The following is a 26,224-nucleotide window of genomic DNA, read 5'->3' as shown; positions in this document are numbered from 1 at the left end:
GTTAATAATCGTGCCAGACAGGCTGTGGAAAGTGATTGGCTCATCAATAAGAAGCATCCATCCTTTTTTTTTTTTTTTTTTCTTTGTTTATTTGACAGATCACAAGTAGGCAGAGAGGCAGGGAGAAAGAGAGGGGGGAAGCAGACTCCCTTGTTGAGCAGAGAGCCTGACGCGGGGCTTGATCCCAGGACCCTGAGATCATGACCTGAGCTGAAGGCAGAGGCTTTAACCCACTGAGCCATCCAGGCTCCCCCGCCCCTTTTTTAAAAAGATTTTATTTATTCATTTGACAGAGATCACAGGTAGGCAGAGAAGCAGACAGAGAGAGGAGGAAGCAGGCTCCCTGCTGATCAGAGAGCCCGATGTGGGGCTCGATCCCAGGACCCTGGGATCATGACCTGAGCTGAAGGCAGAGGCTTTAACCCACTGAGCCACCCAGGCGCATCCCCCCCCCCTTTTAATGGTAAAATACACATAATAGTTTATCCTCTTGACCATTTTTAAGTGTGCAGTTCAATAGTATTAAGTATATTCACATTGTTCCGCAACCAATTTCCAGAACATTTTGACCACGCAGAACTGCAACCCCTACCCATTAAACTGTGACTCCCAGTCTCATTTCCTCTGAGCCCCTGGCAGCCACCATTCTACTTTCTGTGTCTGAATCTGTCTACTCTAGACACCTCACTTAAGTGGAATTGTTTAGTATTTGTTTTTCTGTGACTGCCTTATTTTATTTAGTATAATATTCGGGGTTCATCGTTGCAGCATGTGTTGCAATTTCCTTCCATTTGAAGGCTGAGTAGTGTTCTGCTGTAGGTATATACCCCATCATGTTTATCTGATCGTCCATCTCACCTTGGTATTTCTGTCCTCCGCTGCTATTTAATTCCTTTCCTGTTCTCCCTCCAGATGAAAAAGGCAGAGGTGGGTCAGGTCTGAGGCTTGCTGCAAGGAAAGGCAGAAGAGCTGATGGGTTGGGTAAAAACTGGTGGGGGGCACCAGGGGATGCGGGTGATGGGAAGCCCCCGTCACTTTGTGAATGCTTTTTATGGTTTTGGTTTTGGTTTTTAACATCATATGCCTCGAGTTACAGATGAGTTGCACCACTCTGGGTACTTCTGCAACCATTACGGCAGGAGTAGGTATTGCTGGGCACAGGGAGGCTCCGTTGGTGGGAGGTGATCAGTCTTCCCTTGATCCAGTTCCTTGGTCTTCAGCTGAGGGAGTGTGTTTCAGATCGTGGACGTCCACTCCTAGTCATGTTGCCTGCCTGTGGGGGGTGTGAGGTGGACGTTGAGCACATTAGGGTGTTAAAGACATTCCCCCCTCCATAAGAGGTTGTCCAGCTGGGTTTCAGCTTGGCTTGTGGAAAACTAAGAATACTGAATGACTCTTGGTAAAATAAAGTTAACTTCAATGATGTGTTTGTTGTTTTCTTAGTAAATCTTTCAGAAGATATTTGACCTCAATGAAGTTTCCCTAAGCAGAATATTATGTTAAATGTTCATAATTAACAGTTTTCATTGTGGAATCTGGAAGCATATTGAAAATGTAAACTGGAGTTTTTTATTCTCTCTACTCCATTTCGTTATAGAAGAAATACATGTTCCTATGAAGGCGTGGCTGAATACTGTGTTATGGCCAGTGACAGAATTTTGGAATTTTGTACCTGTTCTATAAATAATTTTCTTTCTGAAAAGTACATAAGAATCCTGTAAAACAAATATTTCTGGGGAGAAGAGCAGTGAGTTATGAGGTGTTTTCTTTTTTCAGATCCTGAGAGTCAGACCTTGAAGGAACATTTAATTGATGAATTGGACTATGTTTTGGTCCCAACAGAGGCCTGGAATAAATTACTAAACTGGTATGGCTGTGTAGAAGGCCAACAGCCCATTGTCAGAAAAGTGAGTACACAAGTTGTTGCAGCTGCTGGTCAGTGTCTGCAAGTGCTCCCTGGGGACACTGACTGGTGTTGGTTTTCTGGGTTACTGGATGTGCCTAAGTGGAGGAATAGAGGTATTTGAGGCCTTCTTTCTGGTTCTCTTTAGGGAATTGTGGTCGTGAGTGGTGGTGAGTGAGGCTGCTCACCTGAGATGTTACAGTGAGTGGCCTCCAAACATCAGAGCTTCCCATGGCTTGGGATGTGTCCAGCAGTGCCATGAGAGCACTTTCTGGAAGGCTCTTTGAGAGAAAGTTTACTTGGGGTCATGTGGACATACAGTAATGTACTGCCTCTTGTTTATCTTACAACCTTTCTGAGACTGTTTTTTCCTCTGTGCTTATGACTCTTGGGCCACACTGTTGAATATCTCAAAAAGCAGGTGTTTATAAGCCAGAGAAGCATAGCCTCCTGAGGGAAAGCAGGCTATGAGGTAGAAATCCAGATTCTTCACCCCTCTGGTAGATGGGACTTAGGAGAAGACCATCCACCCTGACTCCCACAGTCATTTGCTTGTCCTACCAGAGGGGGAATCACATGTTTGCTGAGAGGTAGACATTGGGTAAATTTCTTACTGTCCCTGGTATATAGTTCCCCTTTTCTGCGTAGGAAAGATCTGTAGTCCTGAGGCCATGCTTCTAACAGTCATTGTTTGAGGCCAGAACTACATTCTTTCTGTATCTGGAAACCTGGGCCCCTGAGAGGGGTTAGGGATCAAAAAGTTGGAGGTGTGCCAGTCTGGCAGATGTCCCCTAATGCCCACAGTGTTGCCATATGGTGAGTGTTCTGCTGCCCCAGGGTTTTAGCTACATTCTCTAGTCCTCTCATTCAGCAAACCCTGCAAGGGAGACCTCATGATTCTGACTTAGAGATGAACAGTGACTTCCCTGTTGTGCACTGTTACAGCTAGCTGGTTCTGGCTCTACCCGGGTACTCTTTCTTGTGAAGGGAAGAAAGATTTGAAACTCTTGGATAGATACTGGCGGCTTTAAAAATCTGTCCTGATCCCCTGATCACTTAGGGAAAGTGATTATTGTGTGGATTCTGCCCCCTTACCACTGATGAAACCTATTGTTTCCCAAACTTCCCGGTGTGGAACCGCTGCTGCTTTACCTGTGCCTCTTGTTTGCAGGTGGTGGAGCATGGCCTCTTTGTCAAGCACTGCAAGGTGGAGGTCTATTTGCTGGAACTGAAGCTCTGTGAGAATAGTGACCCCACCAATGTGCTGAGTTGCCATTTCAGCAAGGCAGACACTATCGGTGAGTAGCTGGGCTGCTGTTCCGAATTTCCGGAGGCGGAGAGTGCGGAGCATTGTGGCTGATGAGAGTGAAGCCAGGCACCCCCTCCAGAGTTGTTACCCACATAGTCTCAGGTTGTGGTTACCAGTCCTGACCTGATTCTTGTGGAGAGCTAGGCCTGGGAATCGTGTTTTACAGACTCTTGGACATGCTCCCTGACCATGATATGTGATACGGTGATAAAAATGAGGAAATGCAGATTTGGGGAGGTTACACTTACTTATTAAGAAACCTCTGAGTTGGGGGGCGCCTGGGTGGTTCAGTGGGTTAAAGCCTCTGCCTTCGGCTCAGGTCATGATCTCAGGGCCCTGGGATCGAGCCCTGCATCGGGCTCTCTGCTCAGTGGGGAGTCTGCTTCCTCCTCTCTCTCTGTTTCTGCCTGCCTCTCTGCCTGCTTGTGATCTCTGTCAAATAAATAAAATCTTAAAAAAAAAAAAAAAAATCTCTGAGGGGGTGCCTGGGTGGCTCAGTTGGTTAAGCATCTGCCTTTGCCTCAGGTCATGATCCCAGGGTCCTGGGATTGAGAACCACATCGGGCTCCCCGCTCAGCTGGAAGCCTGCTTCTCCCTTTCCCACTACCCCTGCTTGTGTTCCCTCTCTTGGTGTGTCTCTTTGTCAAATAAATAAATAAAATCTTTAAAAAAAGATCTCTGTGAGAAAGTGGCAGGGCTGGTATTCGAAACCACATTTATCTTAACTTCAGAGGAAGGTTTTGTCACCTTCCTGTGTTGCTTGTGTGCTGTAAATGGGACCCACCTATTGAAGAAGGAGAAGCATAGGGAAGGTTTCTAAGTGTGTGAGCGCAGGAGGATGCCCATGGAAGACATTTGGCCTTAATCATCGAGGGGCCGAGGTCAGTCGGAACTTTCGTTCCAAAGCACCCTGTGACTGATGGTCCGAACAGGAGGGAGGATGAGCATTAGCTTGCTACGGCTGTTACTAGCCTTGCATATGGAGTGAGGTGAGTGATCCTTCTGTCCGTCTGAGTGATCTTCAGTCCTGAGTGATCCTTCTGTCCGTCTCTAGCAACCATTGAGAAGGAGATGCGGAAGCTATTCAATATCCCTGCTGAGCGTGAAACACGGCTGTGGAACAAGTACATGAGCAACACCTACGAGCAGCTGAGCAAGCTGGACAACACTGTCCAGGACGCTGGGCTCTACCAGGGTCAGGTAGGAGGGCTCAGGCCATGCCCAGCAGGCTGCTCTGCCAGGGTGTGTGGCCAAGATATCTTCTGGTTCTGAGCTTGTCACCAGTGAGGTCTTTTGCATATTCCTTATTTGGTTTCCCCTTTCACTCAGGTGCTAGTAATTGAGCCCCAAAATGAAGATGGCACATGGCCAAGGCAGACCTTGCAGTCAAAGTAAGTGACCATTTTCTCTCTTGTGGCTGGGCACACAGGTGTAAGAGAGACACTATTTTCTAAGGCGTTTACTTGTGCTAAGTAAAATTTTTTCGGGGTCAGAGGAAGAAGTGATCCATTTCATATTCAGAGTCTGTTTCATATCCAGAGTCTGTTTGGGTAAGCAGCATTTTGGGCAGCTGTTTGAGGAAAGCTGTCAGAGTGTGTGAACACAGTGGTGAGCCTCCTCTCCTTGAGAATGAGAGAAGGAAGAGAAGGGGCCCAGATCTGGGAATGCTGCATGCCAAGAGGCAGCTTTGTTTTTGCCGAGGGCTGTTATTTTCTCCACCTGTGATTAGAAGCTCGGCTGGAAAAGAAGAGGGCTCAGGCATGGGGTCCTATATGACTTAAAGTTTGATCCCACACCACTTTTTACCCACAGGCCTATTATTGTTACCCTTTTTGCGTACTGGGGGGATTATTTTGCCTTTAAACTGGGACCCCAGGCACCTCTGTCTCTGGAGAGGTTTGTGTGTGGTGTGGAATTGTGCATGTCCTGAGGAGGAGACAGAAGTGGTGATGAGTTTTTCTTACAGTTGAAGGGCGGGGGAGGATTGTGTCTTTGTTCTGATAGTTATGGGCATAGTGCTGGTTTTTGCTCTCTTCCCTCAGTCAGTTCTTGGACAGTGACTGTTTGATAGTAATGGGCTAATACATAGCTCTTTTGAGAATCACGAAAGCTATGGGCTCTCTTGAGAAACACGTCGGAAGATACATTTTGCCAACAATCTCAGGGGTTTTATAGATAACCTGAAGCCTAACCATGGACTCCAGTTTTAGAAATCCTGGTCACCAGTTCCTGACAGGATGATATATAGCTGTGGTAGGCAGAATAATGCACCTCTCCATTTCTAAGTCCTAATCCGCAGAACCTATGAATATATTAGGTTCCATAGCAAGGTGATTAAAATGTGATTAAGGGTCTTGACATGGGGAGATTATCCTGGATTATCTGGATGGACTCCGTATAATCACAGGGTGAACGGGGGAGACAAAAGAATCAGGAGATGAGAGGACAGAAGCAGAGCCTAAGTGATGATAATGAGAGAAAGACTTCACTGGGCGACTTTCCAAGGTGGCACAGTAGGAGACCTTGGTTTCATTGGGTCCTAGGAATTCAGCTAGATAGTTAATTAGATCATTGTGAACACCTGCGAACTCAACCAGAGATCTAAGAAAAGCATTGCTGAAATTCTACAGATAGAGAAGTGACCACTTTCTACAAGGTAGAGGGTGTGGAGAAGTGAACGTGAGGCAGTATATGGGAAGATAAACTGCGGCGGGGGGTGGAGTGCAGCAGTCAACATAGGAAACCGATACCGCAGCTGAGTGCAAAATCAGAACTTTTAGAAGTCAGCTCCGGTAAGGGAGGTCCCTGCCTGAAAGGCACTCAAGTGGCAAAGAGGGGCAGAATCTTAGATGGGACAGTGTGGTCTCAGGATCCTTGGGGTCACAGAAACATCAGGAGTGCCTGAGTGTGGCAGAGTTCCCAGGCATGGTAGTGGGGAAGCCAGCTGCTATCATTGAACCCATGAGTGGGCTTTCAGCTTGGTTTTGCCATAAACTGCAGACTGTGGCATGGTTGGGCAACTGTTCTCCGAGCAGGGGCCCAGCATTCCACTGAACCACCACAAGACCCACCCCTTCTGGAGACTCGAAGCAGGGTCACGTGCTTGAGATAGAAATGCTTGGTCCCAGGCTGGGTGAGCATGGAGTGCGGCTGGAGACCTGGGAGACAGGAGTGATTGCTTTTTCTTGAGGCCACACAGAGGAGTGGGTCCCCGAGCTCTGTTCCAGGGCCAGAGATTGGGAGGCTGCTGTTTTCATTCTCATCCTCTAAAGCTGCGCAGAAAGCCTTCAGGGAACAGAAGCCACAGAGAGCAATCTGGAGCCGCTTGCTTAGCCTGGCCCCTTGTCAAGGGCAATGCAGCTCTGCCCCCGAAAAGACACTTGAGAATCACCTCAGCAGGCCCCTCCCCCAGAAGATCAGCAAGAATATCCTAATAAGCTCAGACCATGTTTTTACCCATCATAGAGAACTCCAGAAGTCCAGCAATAGGGAAGAATAGTGTATAGAATTCATGGTATTTTTCTGATTGTTTAGTCTTTGAATTTTAATTTTTTTCTTTATTTTTCAACCAATTTCTTATTAACTCTTTTTTAAAATTTTAATTTTCATTTTTACAGTTACAGTCTATCCTTTCATTGTATTTCATTTTATTTTTGTATATATATAAGTTTTTCTGTACAGTTCTGGGATGCAGTTTCTTGTAACAGACCAAAATACACCCAGATTCTAGTGTATTGCTCTGTTCTGTTCACCTGATTATACTCTCTCTTTTTAAAAGTCTTAAATTTTCATCTCTACAGTTACATTCTATCTTTTCATTGTTTTTATTTCATTTTTGTATATATGTAAATTTTTCTTTCTTTATAGTTTTGGAATGTAGCTTCTTCAAACAGACAGACCAAAATACACCCAGAATATATTATATTGCTCTGTTCCATTCACCAGTCTGTTTATACTCTTTTCTTTTTTTGTTGTTTTTGTTTTTTTTTCTTTTGTCCTTTTTCATTTTTATTTTTACAGTTTTATTCTATCTACATTTCTTATATTTAATTTTTATATTTAATTTTATATTTATGTTCTTAAGTTTAATTTTATTTTTGTGGAAGTTTTTCTTTCTTCACAATTTTGGGATCTAGTTTTCTAACAGACCAAAATACACACAGGATCCAGTGTATTGTTCTGCTCTGTTCACCTGTCTGGTTATATTCTCTCTGTCTTTAAAGATTTTATTTATTTACTTACTTATTTTTTTATTTTGGGTCTCTTCTGATTTGTTTAGTATATATTTCTCTGGGGCTGTTATTGCCATTTTAGTATTTTGTTCTCTTGTTCATCTATTCTTCTCTGCACAGAATGACAAGATGGAAAAACTCACCTCAAAAAAGAGAACAAGAGGCGGTACTGACTGACAGGGACCTAATCAGTATGGATATAAGTAAGATGTTGGAACTAGAGTTCAGAGTAACGATTATAAAGATATTAGCTGGGCTTATAAAAAGCATAGAAGACTCTAGAGAATCCCTTTCTGGAGGAATAAAAACTAAAATCTAACCAAATTGAAATAAAAAAGGCTATTATTGGGGTGCAATAAAAAATGGAGGCTCTAACTGCTAGGATAAATGGGGCAGAAGAAAGAATTAGTGATAGAGAAGACAAAATGATGGAGAATAAGGAAGCTGAGAAAAAGAGAGATAAACTACTGGATCATGAAGGAATTCGAGATAAGTGATATCATAAAGCAACACAATATTAGAATAATTGGGATCCCAGATGAAGAGGAAAGAGAGAGGAGGGCAGAAGGTATATTGGAGCCAATTATATCAGAGAACTTCCCTCATTTAGGGAAGGAAGCAGGCATTCAAGTCCAGGAGGTACAGAGAGCCCCTCTCAAAATCAATAAAAGTAGGTCTACAACCTCGACATATAATAGTGAAGCTTTCAAATCTCAGAGACAAAGAGAAAATCCTGAAAGCACCTCGGGACAAGAGGTCTGTAACCTCCAAGGATAGAAACATTAGATTGGCAGCAGACCTATCCACAGAGACCTGGCAAGCCAGAAAGTACTGGCATGATATATTCAGGGTGCTAAATGAGAAAATATGCATCCAAGAATGTTTTATCCAGCGAGATTGTCATTCAAAATAGGAGGAGAGATAAAAAGCTTCCAGGACAAACAGAAACTAAAAGAATTTGTGATTATTGAACCAGCCCTGCAAGAAATATTAAAGGGGATCCTTTAAGTGAAGAGAGAGTCCAGAAGTAACATAGAACAGAAAGGAACAGAGACAGTGTACAGAAATAGTGACTATAGGCAATACAGTGGCACTAAATTCATATCTTTCAGTAGTTACTCTGAATGTAAATGGGCTAAGTGCCCCCAGTCAAAAGCACTAGGTATCAGATTGGATAAAAAAGCAAGACCCATCAGTATGCTATCTGTAGAAGACTCATTTTTGACCCAAAGACACCTCTAGATTGAAAGTGAGGGGGTGGAAAACCATTTACCATACTAATGGATATCAAAGAAAGCTTGGGTAGTAATACTTATATCAGACAAACTAGATTTTTTTTTTTTAAAGATTTTATTTATTTATTTGACAGAGAGATCACAAGCAGGCAGAGAGGCAGGCAGAGAGAGGAGGAAGCAGGCTCCCCTAGAGAGCAGAGAGCCTGATGCGGGGCTCGATCCCAGGACTCTGAGATCATCACCCTGAGCCGAAGGCAGCGGCTTAACCCACTGAGCCACCCAGGCGCCCCCAAACTAGATTTTAAACCAAAGACTAATAAGAGATGAGGAAGGCCACTATATTGTAATTAAAGGGTCTCTCCAACAGGATCATCTAACAACTATGAGTATTTATGCCCCTAACATGGGAATAGTCAATTATATAAACCAATTAAAAGCAAAATTAAAGAAATACATTGATAATAGGGGACTCTTAACACCTCCTTCTGTGCAGAAGATCATCTAAGCAGAAGATCAACAAAGAAACAAGGGCTTTGAATGACACACTGGACCAGATGAACTTCATAGATAAAGTCAAAGCACTCCATCTTAAAGCGATAAATACACATTCTTCTCATGTGCACATGGAACTTTCTCCAGAATAGATCACATACTGGGTCACAAGTCAGGTCTCAACCAGTACCAAAAGAGTGGGATCATTCCCTGTGTATTTTTCAGACCACAATGCTTTGAAACTTGAACTCAGTCACAAGAGGAAATTACATGAACTCAAATACATGGAGGTTTAAGAACATCTTACTAAAGGATGAATGGGTCAACCGGGAAATTTAAAAAAGAATTTAAAAAATTCATGGAAACAAATTAAAATTAAAACACAACTGTTCAGAACCTTTGGGATGCAGCAAAGGTGGACCTAAGACAGAAGTATATGGCAGTACAAGCCTTTCTAAAGAAAGAAGAAAGGTGTCAGATATACATCCTAAACTTATAGCTAAGGGAGCTAGAGAAAGAATAGCAAATAAAGCCTAAACCCAGAGGAGAAGAGAATAAAGATTGGAGCAGAAATCAACAAAATAGAAACCAAAAGAAGAGTAGGACGGATCAACAAAACTAGGAGCTTGTTCTTTGAAAGAATTAATAAGATTGATAAACCTCTAGCCAGACTTAACAAAAATAAAAGAGAAAGTATCCAAATAAGTAAAATCATGAATAAAAGAGGAGAGATCACAACCAACACTAAGGGATCATGTTATAAGCAATTACATGTCAACAAGTAGGCAGTCTGGAAGAAATGGATGCATTCCTAGAGAGATATAAACTAACAAAACTGAAATAGGAAGAAATAGAACACCTGAACAGACCCATAACCAGCAAGGAAATTGAAAGGTTAATAAAAAATCTCCCAACAGGCAAGATTCCAGGGCCAGATGGCCTCCCAGGGGAATTCTACCAAAGACTAAAAGAGGAAATAATGCCGCTGTTTCAAAAAATAGAAGCTGAAGGAAAATCTCCAAACTCTTTCTGTGAGGCCAGCATTACCTTGATCCCAAAACCAGACAAAGACCCCACCAAAAAGGAGAATTACAGACTAATACCCCTGATGAACATGGATGCCAAAATTCTTACCAACATACTAGTCAGTGGGATCTAATAGTACATTAAAAGGATTATTCACCACGACCAAGTGGGATTTATTCCTCGGCTTCAAGGGTGGTTCAACTTCCACATAGTAATCAATGTGATATGCTACATTAATAAAAGGATAAGAATCATATAATCCTCTCAATAGATGCAGAAAAAGTATTCGACAAAGTACAGCATCCTTTCTTAATTTAAACTCTGCACAGTGTAGAGTTAGAGGGAACATACCTCAGTATCAAAAGCCATCTACAAAAAACCCACAACGAGTGTCATTCTCAATGGGGAAAAACTGAGCTTTTCCATAAGATCAGGATGGGATGTCTGGCATCCCCCACAGCAGGGATGTCCACAATTACCGCTGCTCTTCAACATAGTACCAGAAGTCTTAGCCTCAGCAATCAGACCACAAAAATAAGTCATCTGAATCAGCAAAGAAGTCAAACTCTAACTCTTTGCAGATGACATGATAATCTAGCCCAAAATTGCTGGAACTCATACAGGAATTCAGCAGAGTAGCAGGATATAAAATCAGTGCACAGAAATCAGTTGCATTTCTGTACACTAACAATGAGAAGAAAGAGAAATTAAGAAGTTGACCCTATTTTCAGTTGCACCAAAACCCATAAGATATCTAGAGATAAACCTAGCTAAAGAGGGGCATCTGGGTAGCTCAGTCAGTTAAATGTCTGCCTTCCACTCACATCACGATTTCAGGGTCCTGGGATCAAGCCCCAGGTTGGGCTCCTCGCTCAGCAGGGAGTCTGCTGCTCCCTCTCCCTCTGCCCCTCGCTGCTGCTCATGCTCTCTCTCTCTCTCAAATCTTAAAAAGCCAAAACAACAACAAAAAAACCTGGAAACCAAAGAGGCAAAGGATCTGTCCTCAGAAAACTATGCAACATTTATGAAAGAAATTGAAGGCACAAAGAAATAGAACATTCCATGCTCTTGGATTGGAAGAACAAATATTGTTAAAATGTCTGCTACTTAGAGCAATCTATATATTCAGTGCGTTCCCTATCTAAATACTATCAACTCTTCACAGAGCTGGAACAAATAATCCTGAAATTTGTATGGAACCAGAAAAGACCCCAAATCACCAAAGGAAAGTTGGAAAAGAAAAGCTTGTGGCATCATCAAGGCAGTATGGTACTGGCACAAAAACAGGCACATGGATCAGTGGAACAGAATCGAGAACCCAGAAATAGACCCTCAAGTCTCTGGTCAACTAACCTTCATCAAAGCAGGAAAGAATATCCAGTGGAAAAAAGACAGTCTCTTCAACAAGTGGTGTTAGGAAAGTTGGACAGCCATATGCAGAAGAATGAAACTGGACCGTTTCCTTACACTATACACAAAAATAGACTAGACCCAAAGTGGATGAAAGACCTCTATGGGAGACAGTCCATCAAAATCCTAGAGAACACAGGTGGCAGTCTCTTTGACCTTGGCCACAGCAGCTTCTTGCTAGACACATTTCCAGAGGCAAGGGAAGCAAAGGCAAAAATGAAGTAATGGGACTTCATCAAGATAAAAACTTTTGCACAGCAAAGGAAACTGTCAACAGAACCTAAAGACAACAGACAGAGGGGGAGAAGATATTTGCAAATGACATTCAGATAAAGGGCTGGTATCCAAAATCTATAAAGAACTTATCAAACTCAACACCTAAAGAACAAATAACCCAGTCAAGAAATGGGCAGAAGACATGAACGACATTTTTTTTTTTTTTAAGATTTTATTTATTTATTCGACAGAGATCACAAGTAGGCAGAGAGAGAGGAGGAAGCAGGCTCCCCGCTGAGCAGAGAGCCCGATGCGGGGCTTGATCCCAGGACTCTGGGATCATGACCTGAGCCGAAGGCAGAGGCTTAACCCACTGAGCCACCCAGGCGCCCCATGAACGACATTTCTCCAAAGAAGACATACAATAATGGCCAAGAGACACGTGAAAATATGCTCAGCATCACTTGGCATCATGGAAATACAAATCAAAACCACAATGAGATACTACCTCACAGCAATCAGAATAGCTAGAATTAACAAGTCAGGAAATGACATGTTGGCGAGGATGCGGAGAAAGGGGTATCCTCCTACACTGTTCGTGGAAATGCACGCTGGTGCAGCCACTGTGGAAAACAGTATGGAGGTTCATAAAAGTTGAAAGTAGAGCTACTCTGTGACCCAGCAATTGCACTACTACTGGGTATATTTACCCCGAAGATACAGAAGTAGTGAGCTCAAGGGGCTCGTGCACCCCAATGTTTATAGCATCAATGTTCACCATAACCAACTATGGAAAGAGTCCAGATGTCTATCAACAGATGAATGGAAAAAGAAGATGTGTCATATATCTATATCTATATATAGATATAAATATATAGATATAAATATAGTAGAATATTATGCAGCCATCAAAAATTTGAAATCTTGCCATTTTCAACAATATGATGGAACTAGAGGGTATTATGCTAAGTGAAATGAGTCAATCTAAGAAAGACAATTATATGATCTCAGTCCTATATGGAATTTAAGAAACAAAATAGGATCATAGGGGAAGAATAAAGTCGAAATCAGGGAGACAAATCATAAGACTGTTAATTATAGGAAATAAACTGAGGGTTGCTGGAGGTGGGTGAGGGATGGGTAACTGTGTGATGGCCATTATGGAGGGCACGTGATGTAAAACGAATAGAAAGGCTTTACTGGCCATGAGCCAGGGAATGTGCGTGGCCTCTAGAAGTCCCTAGAGGCTCCACAAAGAAACACAGCTCTTTAGCTCAGTGAGAATCATTTTGGATTTCTGACCCGCAAAATTGTTAAGATAATAAATTTCTGTTGTTTTAAGCCAGCAAGTTGTTGGTAATTTGTGACAGCAGCAGTCAGAAGCCTAGCCTAGATTGCTGACTCCCTTCTTCGAACTGGAAGTTCGAAGAACTGAGAGAAAATTACTTAAAAACTGTGAGGACCCTCCCAGGGGAGACAGAAGGTGGATCTGTGAGGTAGGGTTGACAACTTAGAGTGGAAGAGGCTGGATATACTGGCCTAGGAAGACTGTTAGGTTCTGCCTTCTTTTCCCAGAGTTGCTTCTTCCCATCTCTTCCACACCTTGAGGTCTCAGATTCCAGTGAAGGGAGATAGCTTTTGGAAAAGAGCAGTGCCTCCTTGAATTTGCCTGAAGGTTAGATTCATCCTGCAAAGTGCATCCCGTGGCCAGTGAGCCCAGAGTGAGATTCCTGAGGTACACTCCTCACTCTTCTAAAAGTTCCAGACACTGTTCTAGATACTGAGGATACAGTAATAAAGTTTGTATCCTCAAGGAACAGTAAGTAGACAAGAACTACCCACAGGTACAATGGTTTTTAAGTACTGTGGGAAAAAATCAGGGAAGAAAATCAAGTGCTAGGCTTTGGGAAGGAGCAGGTTTTTTGTTTTTTAAAAGATTTTATTTATTTATTTGACAGGCAGACAGAGAGAGAAGGGGAAACAGGCTCCCTGCTGAGCAGAAAGCCCGATGTGGGGCTCGATCCCAGGACCCTGGGATCATGACCTGAGCCGAAGGCAGAGGCTTTAACCCACTGACCCACCCAGGCACCCCAGGAAGGAGCAGATTTAAATAGGGTGATAGGGAGGCCTCTCTGAGGTGCCATTTGAGCATGGTCACAATGGAAGTGAGGGACTCAGCAGTGAGTGGAGTGCTTAATGAGAATAAGATTGTGAGGCTGAGGTGCCAGCCATGGTGGACGTTCTGAAGCCAAAGCCGGCTTTGTTGAAGACTGGTGGGAGTTTGTTGGGGCTGATGGCAGGAGGGTTCAGGGACGACGTGGGGAGCCCCATGGGCCATGTGAGAGTCTGGATTCCAGGTGTACCTTGGGGGTGGTGGTGGTAGAGAGTTTGTTGGAGGCAGTGCAGTGAGTGGAGGAGTAATGTGGTCTCACCTGGTGAACAGCTTAAGGGAGCCATAACGAGTAGCTGACAGGTACAGTCGAATGAAAAGAAAATGGCCCATTGACGGCCTGTGCTAGTGGGAGCATAATCTGTGCTCCCAGCCTCCTGGGAGCATGGAGTAAGCATAATGAGTATCATCAAGGAAAGCAAGTGGGGACATGAAGCAGGAATGAAGAGACATACTTGGGACCAAAGAATTCGGGAGATGGGTTGAGTAGCAGAATGGATGTCGCTAAAGAGTGAAGAAGTTGGAAGGTCAGGTCTAAGCATTCTGTGCAGCATTAGGAGGGATGGAGAGGTGAAAGATAGGCCGAGCGAAGTGCTATGGAGGATGGGGTAGAAATGTCAACATTTGTGTAATAGGAATCTCCAAGGCAGAGAGGAAGTGACCGGAGGAAGGGGAAGAAAATGTATGAGGTTATAATAACCCAGAGTTTCCCAGAAATCATAAAAGAGGAAAGGTCTGAAATTTAAATAATGCTAAACACAACAGATGGAAGGAAGAAATCCTACGCCTAGACACTACAGTAAAAACCTAACAACAAAGATGTAGAGAAAATTTCAAGTCTTTTTGAAAGACAAAGTCACAAAGGAATAAGGCGACTAGTATCAAACTTGACAGCAGTAATGGATCTAAGAGAGACTTTTTCAGGGTCAAAGTAAATAACTTGAAAAGCAGAATTGTGAATCCTGCTAAACTTATTTAAATGTAAAGTTGAAATATTTTTTTCCTTTAGCATAGCTGACCTTGGAAGGTTTTCCACACCAGGCTCCTGAGTGGAGGAATTACTTTTAGAGCCCAGGGGCATGCGGTAGAATCTGTAATGTGAGAGAGAGCACGCTCATAAGAAAGTGTTCTGTTGGCCAGAAAAGCAAGGGCTTTAGGACTTTGGAGTGAGCAAAGATTTCTGATAGAAGACACAACACCAGAAACCTTGGAGGAGGAAATGGATAGAGGGGGTGACTGTGACTTTTAAGAATGTTCACCAGAGAGTAAAAAGGCAAGCCACAGGGTGAGAAAAGATATTTGCAATAATATGTCTGACACATTGCTTATCTCCAGAATTTTGAAGAAACGCCTCCCAAGTCAGTAAGAAAAAGTTAGGCAACCCCATTAGAAAAGGGGCAAAACATCTTGAACAGTTAATTTACCAGAAAGGATGTCTGGATGGCTAGCAAGCATATGGAGAGGTATTAGCCTCTGCAATCATCCAGAAATGGCAAATTAAAACCATAACACAGTGCTCCTGCACACCCCCCAAAATGGCTCAGTGAAAACGATGGACAGTACCAAGTGATGTTGAGGTGTGGAACACCTTGGATTGTTGGGCCCTGCTGTTAGGGGATATAAATTGATGTGATTTTAGGAGATTTGGCAACCCTTACTAGAGGAAGAATTATGTACATATTCTACAACTCTGTGAACCAGTCCTAGGCATACAGCCAACAGAAATACATCTCATGTTCACTTAAAGATATGTTCAAAAATGTTCACGACGGCACTGCTTGCTTGTCATAGTCACAAACTGGAGTTAAACCAGATGTCCAAAAATAGAGGGGATAGAGACATTGTAGTGTATTCACCCAGTGAGAGTCTGTAGGGACCCGTTAGTGTTGTGTGTCGTGAACAGTGTTGAATGAGAGAAGCTGGACACGAAACATGGCATCCTATGTTCTCTTAATACCAAGTTTAAGAACAGGCAAAACTTACCTAGGGGGCTCAAGGTCATGGTAGCCGTTAGTTATGGGAGAAATCATGACTGACAGAAGTATGAAGAGGACACTTGGGGTCTAGGGCTGTCCTGTTTCTGGGTCAGGGTACTGGTTATGTAGATGTAATCATTTGGTTCAAATTTCTTGATTTTGACGTTCATGATTTATGTATTCTCTATGTAGTACTTCAGTAAAAAGTTGAATAATAGTAAGATAGGTGTAAGAAAGCAACCCATCTCAATACCAGTCCAGAAGTTAATTCTGGCTAATGCCAACATGGAAGACAAGTGAGGAAATGAGAGGCAGTACAGAGCTGAGAGAGATGGGAATGTTACAAGTCTAAGTAGTTGATGGGCAAAAATAAAAACAGTTGTAGGTTCTAATAAGTTAATGGAGTAACTGCCAGAAATGTAAAAGTAGAAAATATATCTTTAAAATATACTGTGTTGATTAGGAAAGGTTTGAAGGCAGTTAAGAAAGATGATACTTTAAGTCTTTCTAAGAGGAATTTCTGAGGTATCCCTGGTGGCTTAGTGGGTTAAGCGTCTGCTTTCGGCTCAGGTCATGATCTCAGGGTTCTGGGATCAAGTCCCGCATCGGGCTCCCTGCTGGGGGGTGGATGGGAAGCCTGCTTCTCCCTCTCTTCCCTGTTTATGCTCTCTCACTCGCTCACTTTCTCTCTCTCAAATAAGTAAATAAAATCTTGAAAAAAAAATTTCTGAGGTGGGTGGTCCAGTGCTGGTATCATTAGAAACCCAGCCGCTCTGTCATGTTATTCTGCTATGTGCAGCTTCTGCTTCAGAGGCTTTTCCCTCTGGGTTTAGGATCCTGAGCTGTTTGGTTACACCTGCATTCAAGTGACGAGGAGGAAGCAAGGAAAAGGAGGGACATAGCCCTTCATTTTAAGGAAATTTCCCAGAAATCATACATAAGACATCTCTTTGCTTCTCTTTGGCCAATGATATGACCATACCTAGCTTCAGGGGAGCCAGAAAATGCCTTTTAGCAGGGTTGCAAGGTGTCTAGCTAAAAATTGGGTTTCTTGGGGTGGCTGAGTGGCTCAGTCAGTTAAGTGTTTGCCTTCAGCTCAGGTCATGATCCCAGGGTCCTGGGATGGAGCCCTGTGTCATACTCCCTGCTCGGCAGGAAAGTCTCCTTCTCCCCTTACCTCTGCCCCTACTCGTGATCTTTCTCTCCCTCTCGCTCACTCTTTCTCTCAAATAAATAAATAAAATCTTTTAAAAGTTTTTAAAAAATTGGGGTCTCTAAGGAAAAAGGTTAGAATAACTTACTGGGAGACAAAACGGGGGGGGGGGGGAAACAAACCCTTTTTTTCTTCTCTACTCTACGGGTACTCGCCACTACATGTGTGTAGGTTTTTCTCACACCATCCAGTTCTCTGACACCTGTTGTATAATTTCACTCAATTCTAGCACAGTCTACCTGGAAGTACCATCAGATCCCACAGGTTAAGGTCTCAGTCCATCAGAACTGGCCCAGTTCCAAGTCCAGGTTGTTTCCTGTGCTTGGGATCACCGGCTGTTAATCAGAGGTTCCTTTGATCCTCCTTGGACTTGATAATTTGCTAGAACAATTCACAGAACTCAGGATCACCGGCTATTAATCACCGGCTATTAATCAGAGGTTCCTGTGGTCCCCTCCTTGGACTTGATAATTTGCTAGAACAATTCACAGAACTCAGGATCACCGGCTATTAATCAGAGGTTCCTGTGGTCCCCTCCTTGGACTTGATAATTTGCTAGAACAATTCACAGAACTCAGGAAGACCAGTTTGTCAAGAAAGGTTATAACTCGGCAACAGTGAGATGGAAGAGGTACCAGGTGGGTATAGGAAAGGGGTGAGGAGCTGCCCTCAGTCATTCCAGCATTTTGGCACTTCCATGTTTTCACCAACCTGGAAGTTCTCCAAAGTTCCCATACTGCAGGGATTTTTGTGCAAGCCTCCATAAGTAGGCATGATTGATGAAATCATTTAGCCATTAGTAACTGAACTCAGATTTCCAGCCCTTCTCCCCTCTCCAGGGGTTTGGTGTTGGGCCGCTGTAAGTTCCAACCCTCTAATCACATGGTTAGATCTTCTGACAAGCCCCATCCTTTGTGACTTTTTAAAAGTCATTAATGTAAACTGAGGTGGTTGAAAGGGGTGTGTTGGAAATAAGACATTCCTTTTGCTTTTAACACTTAAGCTATTTCACGAACCAAGGGCAGAAATGCAAGGATAACAGAAGATGCTCCCATCACTCATTACTGAGGAAATTACTGAGGGACTGTGTGCCAGGAATTTTGGACAAGACCAAAATACATATTTCTTTTTTTTTTTTTTTTAAAGATTTTATTTATTTATTTGAGAGATGGAGATCACAAGTAGGCAGAGAAGCAGGCAGAGAGAGAGGAGGAAGCAGGCTCCCTGCTGAGCAGAGAGCCCGATGCGGGGCTCGATCCCAGGACCCTGGGATCATGACCTGAGCCGAAGGCAGAGGCTTTAACCCACTGAGCCACCCAGGTGCCCCCAAAATACATATTTCTTACTATTTTTTAAAAAATACATATTTCTTATAAATCACAGTACCGAAGACAGCTAGGAAACTGCCACACCTAAGAAGGGAAATTGAGGGCAGGAAGTAAAAAAGAACAACTGAGAATTGGTAATTAGAAAACATGAGATAAGGAGGCTGAATTAAGGACAGCTGGAAAAGTGATTAAAATAACTATAAATGGGTTAAAATCATTCATCAAAACTCTCAGATTGGAATTTTCTTTTTTAAGATTTTATTTATTTGAGAGAGAGAACATAAGTGGGGTTTGAGGAGGAGAGGGAGAGGGAGAAGCATGCTCTCCGCTGAGCAGGGAGCCTGATGCGGAACTCAGCCCCAGGACCTTGGGATCATGACCTGAGCCATAGGCAGATGCTTAACTGACTAAGCCACTGAGGCAACCCAAGATTTTAGAGAGAGAGAGCACATAGAGGAGGGGCATAGAGAAAGGGAGAAGTGGGCTCCCTGGTGCACCTTGGTCCCATGACCCTGGGATGATGACCTGAGTCGAAGGCAGACACTTAACCAACTGAGCTACCCAGGTATACTTTTTTATTAGATTTTCTTTAAAAAACAAAAACAGCTTTATATTCAGTAATGCATCTGTCAAGCAGACACAGGTTAACCCTGAGGGAGTGGTAAAATGTGACAAGCGAATTTGTTATTCAGGGGGAAGTCATTGATTAGCCTACCCCCCCCCCTTTTTTTAACCCACCTATAGAGTCAGTTTAACGAGTGTTGTGGCAGGAGAACAGCATAAATTATGTTCAGCTCTTTTATTAGTGAGGGCCACCTTGTAAATTCTGAACATTTTAAGACGATCTTCTCTTCCTAGTGGATTGTGCAAACCTTTGTGTTCGTGCTTCCAAAGTTTTTTGTAGAGCAGGCCTTACTTCCATCTCTCTCTCTTTCTGACTCTGTCTCCCTCTGACTTTACTTGCCCAAGGTCTCTAATTCCTGGTTAACTGCACCATGGCCCCCTTTTGAGGCTGCCTGTCCAGAAGTAGAAGAGGATAGTATTCTTGAAGCGGAGATGTGGGTACATGCAGGCGAGGGTTGACAGCATTGGTGTGGGGAGAACACAGCTTAGGGTGTTGTGAAGGCAGTGAGGATTCCAGTAAGAGTTCATTGTTACCTTTTTCTTTTCTTTTTTTTTTTTTTTTAAAGATTTTATTCTTAAGTAATCTCTATAGCGAATTTGGGGCTCAAACTCAAAACACTGAGATCAAAATTGAATGCTCTACCAGTAGAGCCAGCAAGTTCATTGTTACCACTAGCCAGCCAGTTCATTGTTATCTTAATAATGCCAGGTGCTAGACTCTGGTTACTTGAGGTCATCCCTAAAGGGTGGGTTCGTCTGCAGAGCAGCTTTCAGCCTGGAGAACATCTGAGAAGCATGCAGAGGTCAGTGGAACAAGGAGGACAGGCATGAGTGTGTTACAGGACCTGGATCTTGGGTTCAGGGTATGTTCTAGTTGTGACTGGTAAGGACTAGATATGCCCAGAAGCAGGAAATACCTGGGTGGAAAGCTACTGAGAGACCAGAGGCTTGACCAGAGTGTCTTTTTTTTTTTTTTTTTTTTTTTTTTTAAACATTTTTTTTTTTTTTTTTTTTTTTTAAGATTTTATTTATTTATTTGACAGAGAGAAATCACAAGTAGGCAGAGAGGCAGGCAGAGAGAGAGGAGGAAGCAGGCTCCCTGTTGAGCAGAAAGCCCGATGTGGGGCTTGAACCCAGGACCTGGGATCATGACCTGAGCCGAAGGCAGTGGCTCAACCCACTGAGCCACCCAGGCGCCCCGACCAGAGTGTCTTTTAAAGGAGCAGAAGCATCCTTTGGAGTTGTAGCCTCTGTTTTCAGTGTTTGTGGCATGAGACCCAGTGAGGTCTTGCCTCAACTAATCTGTACCCTGGAGCTTAAGATGTTTCCCACCTGCAGTGCCCCAAAATGTGTTCTAAAGCTGCCTGATGACAAGTGCCAAGTGCCCAGGCGTTTCCCAGATAGTCACTTTTCTGCACAGAGGTCTTTTGTCTGTCAAGGGTGGAATTTAAGAAAAATTTGGTCTTGTGGCGTATGGGTGGCTCAGTCGGTTAAGAGTCTGACTCAGTTCCAGCATGATCTCAGGGTCCTGAGATCAAGATTCCACCCCCACTCCTGCTCTGCATTTAGTGCTAAGTCCACTTGTCCCTCTCCCTCCCCTTCTGTACCTCCCCCCAACTGCTAACTGGCTTTCTCTCTCTCTGAAATAAATAAATGTCTTTAAATAAAAAAGAAAAAGTTTGGGCGCCTGGGTGGCTCAGTTGGTTAAGTGACTGTCTTCGGCTCAGGTCATGATTCTGGAGTCCCAGGATCGAGTCCTGCATTGGGCTCCCTGCTTGGCAGGGCATATGCTTCTCCCTCTGATCTTCCCCCGTCTTGTGCTCTCTCTCTCTCATTCTCTCACTCTCAAATAAATATATAAAATCTTAAAAAAAAAAAAAAAGATTTTCTTTTTTTTTTTTTTAAGATTTTGTTTATTTATTTGACAGAGATCACAAGTAGAGAAGCGGAGAGAGAAGGGGAAGCAGGCTCCCCGCTGAGCAGAGAGCCCCATGTGGGGCTCGATCCCAGGACCCTGAGATCATGACCTGAGCCAAAGGCAGAGGCTTAACCCACTGAGCCACCCAGGCGCCCCGAAAGATTTTCTTATGTAAATTTTCAAGCATATAAAAAGACATCCTTATGTAGTCATCATTGGATTTCTTTTTGACTGAATTTACTCTGAAAACTACTGGCAGTATTTTCTAGAACCATTTTAAACAAATGTCAAATAAAATTTTTCTTTGTTTCCTTTCATTTCAACCAGAAATGTCTGTTTAAGGAATTGACAGATTTGGTTATGGCTTCTGTGGATATTCCCCTTTTGTGTTCAAAGAAGTAGGATGTTACTAGTGAACAGTTAGTAAAAAGGGGAGTGTTAAATTATATGCGTTGAGGTTCTGCATGTTAGAATTCGTATTTCACTATCTTATAGTACCTGTCAACAGACCTGAGAATGGTATGCTAATATAGACCAGCCTCGGGTAGCCTTCCTGCCTTTATCACCATGGACAGGTTTCCAGTGTGTGCTGAAGTCACCTGTGTGGTGGAAGAGAGTGCCCTTGGCTCTGCCGAGTCTCACTTGTTGAGGTTATCTGGATTCTTGGACTTTTTTGCAGCATGAGGATAAGGCTCTGTGAAGCAAATACTCTTCAGGATTTGAGAAAGGTGCATTTCCCTTTGGGAAGGAGAGGCGTTGGGGAACCCTCTTTTCCTCTCCCTCACTGTGACATCAGACAGTGGAGCAGAACTCAGTTCCTGGTGCCTAACTTAAACCCCTGGATAGTTTCCTGACGTCTGTCCATTGCAGGTGTGGGTACAGGGTCACTCCTTATCTCTGCTGCCTTGTTTCACTTTCTTTTCTTTTTTTTTTTTTTTTTTTAAAGATTTTATTTATTTGTTTCACAGAGAGAGATCACAAGTAGGCAGAGAGGCAGGCAGAGAGAGAGATAGAGGAGGAAGCAGGTTCTCCGCTGAGCAGAGAGCCCGATGAGGGACTCGATCCCAGGACCCTGAGATCATGACCTGAGCCGAAGGCAGAGGCTTAACCCACTGAGCCACCCAGGTGCCCCTTGTTTCACTTTCTTGTAAAGAACCCTGGTTGAGATCAGATCCCTTAGGTTGGGCTCGCTGCTGGGGCATATCATAATCATATTCTGTAGTCTAAAAATAACCCCAAATCAAGAAGGAAAATCACAGTTGTACATATTTGAAACAGAGCAGAATGATCCACTTTCTTCTACATGTTCTTATACAGATTTTAGTAGAAAATTGATAAAAAAATCATACCAACTTAGTGTTTGGGATAGCACTTGCATTTATTAATCAGAAAGTTGGTATAAATCTAAAATAAGATATATTGTGAAAAATATTGAAACATAAGTTTGAAACCGAGGTTACTCACATTTGATAAATTTGAGGAAACAAAAACAATTCTCCTTGAATAGTGTAGTGAAACCAAACTACCATTTTCCTGTTGTAGTATACTCAAAGCCAGCTGCTCATTTCGGGTCAAGTATTTTGGGGATTTTCCTCTCTTATTGCCATTTTTCTCTGTCTTTCACGTGTAACTCTTATTAGGGAAGCTTATGATTTATAAATCAAATCAGGATGCCCTAAAGACCAACTTTGTGGTTTATCCTACTGAGAGATTGGGTGGGCGACCACATGGATGAATGAGACCAGGAAGACCAATTAATTTTTTGACTCACTTAAGTAAAATTAATCTTGAAGTAGTATGACAGTAGGCCTTTGGCAATTTATTTTAAATAACTGAATATGGAGAACATTTATTTCTTGAAAAGAGACCTAAGGCATTCTGTAGGGCTTGCTTTTTGCAAAAAGTCAGTAGCGTTGTCTCTGCTTCTCTCTCCCAGATCAAGTACTGTGCCTAGCAGAAATTTTCCTACCTCTCCAACATCATCAGCAAGTCCCTATTCCTCAGTGTCTGCCTCTCCCATTGCAAATGGTGATAGCACTAACACCTCTGGGATGCACAGCTCCGGTGTCAGCAGGGGGTAAGAGCAGGCCCTTTCACTTTGCTTCCCTCCCTCTGAGTCCTTTCCCAGCCTGTGCCTGGAGAGCTCCTCTGCTGCAACACTAAGCCTAGTGGGATTAGGCTTCCCCTTGGGAGCATGCTGCATGTGTTTTCTCTCTCCATTTCATACCCACAGTAGAGTATGTCTCCTACTTCTCACTTACATTGCTTGTCCTTAGATGAGCTGCTGTTATGCGCACAGCCTAAGTCACTGGTGATCCTGGGGGGGATCACCACTTTTTGTGTGAAAGGATGGGCTGGCTGTATCACAGCACAGTAATAGCTCTGAGGGAATGGTTCTCAGCTGTGGGGGATCCCTGCCTGTTTCCCCCTCCTTTGTACGAGCATCTCACGAGCGTCTGCCACGTAGCACAGACTGAATGGAGGAGGAGGAGGGTGAGGTGAGAGTGTGTGTGAATACTTATGCACAGTTAGGACAAAGTGTGGCCTGGTGAGTGGTAGCAGGTGTGAGCTCTTAATCTTGGTAACTACATGTTCTTCCGTGAAGTCACGTGGCAGTTAGCTTTCTAGAGGGAAACGCAGTTAGCATTTGCGAAAAGCCTGAGAGTAGAGAACTCAGATAGCATTTCTCCCCTTAAGGATGTGCTTACCACCTGCTGTCGTGTCAAATCAGGGGCAGGGGTGGGAGAAGAGGAGTGGCTGGAGGGCTGGCGAGGGGTGTAGGAAGAACTCATATCATGGAATTATTACCAGATAGGGATTGCAGAGGCCCTGGAGAAGCCTCACAAGGTTTCCTGAGGGCATGTGCACAGCACTCGCTTTTATTGCTGGTGTGCGTTGTGTTTTCCAGTGGATCTGGCTTCTCTGCTTCGTATAATTGTCAGGAGTCGCCATCTTCTCACATTCAGCCTGGGCTCTGCGGACTTGGAAACCTGGGGAACACCTGCTTCATGAACTCCGCTTTGCAGGTAGAGGGGAGAACCGTCATCTCAGTAACACTGCTTCTTCACAGGACTGGGGCGTGGTTAGGAAAGGCATGCTAAAATGTTGGAGGGACCCTTTACCAGGGATCCCTGCCTACCCTTTGTTAGTACTTCAGGAATACCTGTCAGGGTACCTCCCACTGGTTAGTACAGAATGGCCTTATCACTGTTAATGGCCCTGAATCAGTCCTGGGGTTGGTTTTACAGTAAAAATATTTTGAATTTTGTTGGCCACTAGGGATGATCTTCCCAGAAAATATCGAAGTACTTGCCCAATTGGTTTCTGATGGGATGAGAATTTACTGTGCCAGTGATAGCTGTCTACTCTCATGCCCCTGATTGTGCAAAATCCTAAAGTCCTTCCTTTGATACTTCATTTGTTTGTTGATCAAATATTTATTGGGCACATACTGTGTGACCATACTGTGGTGGACATGGGCTGGAGTTAGAGTCCAGCTACAGAGTTAGGAGGGCAGAGTTCCCAAGACTGCCTTCACTTCTGATCCCAGCTGCAAGTTTGGGAATCCGCAAGACTGCCTTCGGTTTCAATAATTTGCTATTATATTAAGTATTACATTATTTAAATCAACAATTTTTTATATTTATATTTTTAACTTTAATAAAATAACATTTAATATTTTACATATATTTTAAATAAAGATGTTAATTTTTTTTGAAATTAACTTTATTTAAAATAAATAAAACTATTATATTCACAGTTGTGGTTTATTATAGTGAAAGGATACAAGTTAAAATTAGCCAATGGTTGGAGCAAATCAGGAGAGTCCAGAAGGGTCCCCAGTGTGGAGCTTCTGTTTTTCTCTCCCTGTGGAGTCAGGATGCATTATTTTCCTGGCATTGATGTGTAACAGTAAGCATGGGGTATTGCCAAATATGTAAACTCACCCGAGCTTTGGTTTCCAGAATTTTTATTGGTGGTTTATCACGTGGCATGATTAATTAATTGCCCAGGTGGTTAAACTCAGTCTCCAGGTAGACTAATACAGTGTGACCCAAGCCCCCCACCCTCATCCCCTGCTCCCCACAGGCCACGGTGGTGGTTTTTCTGGAGTGGCTGGTTCTCACCCTAAGATGACAATGTGTGGCCACCACCACCTCAACATGAGATTCTCCACAACACTGGAATCACCACATTAGATTCTCCAGTATGACTGATGACCTCCAGACAAAGATATTCCTGTCAGGGATAACATTCCAGGGGTCACCAGAGTACTTTCCAGAAGCCAAGGACGAGGGACACCTGGCTGGCTCAGTTGGTAGGGCATGTGACTCTTGATCTCAGGGTGGTGAGTTCAAGCCCCATGTTGGGTGGAGCCTACTTAAAAAAAAAAAAAAAAAAGATAAAAAATTGTACAAGTACAGAAGCCAAGGGCAAGAGCCAGCCTTTCTCTTTGGGTAAGGCGATGCTTTACTATACATAGAGACTCAGTGGTCAGCAAATGAGACATGGTTTTTTGTACTCACAGGACTAACAATCTAACTTTGAAGTTTCATGGAGTAGAAAGGAAAAAATAAAAAGATATGTAAAAAAATAGGTGACTCTTAGGTTTGGAAATTATTTTTTCCCACTGTGGTGAGATGGGAAGAGCAGAGTACTGAAGAAAAGAAACTTGAGATTTGGCTTTTCATGGGTAGGTTTTTCTCAACTCCTTGTATCCTCAATTACCCTCAACTGTTAAATGAAGATAATGATAATGAGGACGTCTATAGCTCTACATGTAAATTTCAGGAAAAAAAGAAGATTAAATTCCGTCATTTAAGTTTTTTTTTTAAGATTTTATTTATTTATTTGACAGAGAGAGATCACAAATAGGCATAGAGGCAGTCAGAGAGAGGGGGGAAGCAGGCTCCCCACTGAGCAGAGAGCCCGATGTGGGGCTCGATCCCAGGACCCTAAGATCATGACCCGAGCTGAAGGTAGAGGCTTAACCCACTGAGCCACCCAGGCGCCCCACCATCGTTTAAGTTTCTATCTCTTAATGCTAGGGAAAGAACAAATGAAACCCAAATGAAGTGGAAGGGGGATAATAGAGAGAAGAGCATAAATTAATGAAATACAGGGGTGATTAACACTGTAGCCAAATGTGATTATTTGGAAATAAAAAAACAA

At 43.2% G+C, this 26,224-nt stretch overlaps 1 protein-coding gene across 4 annotated transcripts in view; it reads left to right on the top strand.

Moving 5' to 3' along the window:
* Window positions 1-26,224, top strand: part of LOC111143891 (ubiquitin specific peptidase 4) — a 51,561-nt gene that overhangs the window by 4,996 nt on the left and 20,341 nt on the right. For 3 of the 4 annotated variants that reach the window (XM_022497935.1, XM_022497934.1, XM_022497937.1), the window contains exons 3-8: window positions 1,777-1,907; window positions 3,075-3,201; window positions 4,267-4,412; window positions 4,542-4,603; window positions 22,989-23,129; window positions 23,961-24,078. In XM_022497935.1, coding sequence (XP_022353643.1) covers window positions 1,777-1,907; window positions 3,075-3,201; window positions 4,267-4,412; window positions 4,542-4,603; window positions 22,989-23,129; window positions 23,961-24,078 — 725 coding nt within the window. The remainder of the gene's footprint in view (window positions 1-1,776; window positions 1,908-3,074; window positions 3,202-4,266; window positions 4,413-4,541; window positions 4,604-22,988; window positions 23,130-23,960; window positions 24,079-26,224) is intronic. The other variant, XM_022497936.1, reaches the window with a different exon arrangement.

This window comes from Enhydra lutris, unplaced genomic scaffold, assembly GCF_002288905.1.
Source record: "Enhydra lutris kenyoni isolate GAN:26980312 unplaced genomic scaffold, ASM228890v2 scaffoldscaffold10, whole genome shotgun sequence".
NCBI lineage: Eukaryota > Metazoa > Chordata > Mammalia > Carnivora > Mustelidae > Enhydra > Enhydra lutris.
The sequence above is the reverse complement of the archived record's forward strand: the minus strand, read 5'-3'. Positions and strand labels throughout refer to the sequence as shown.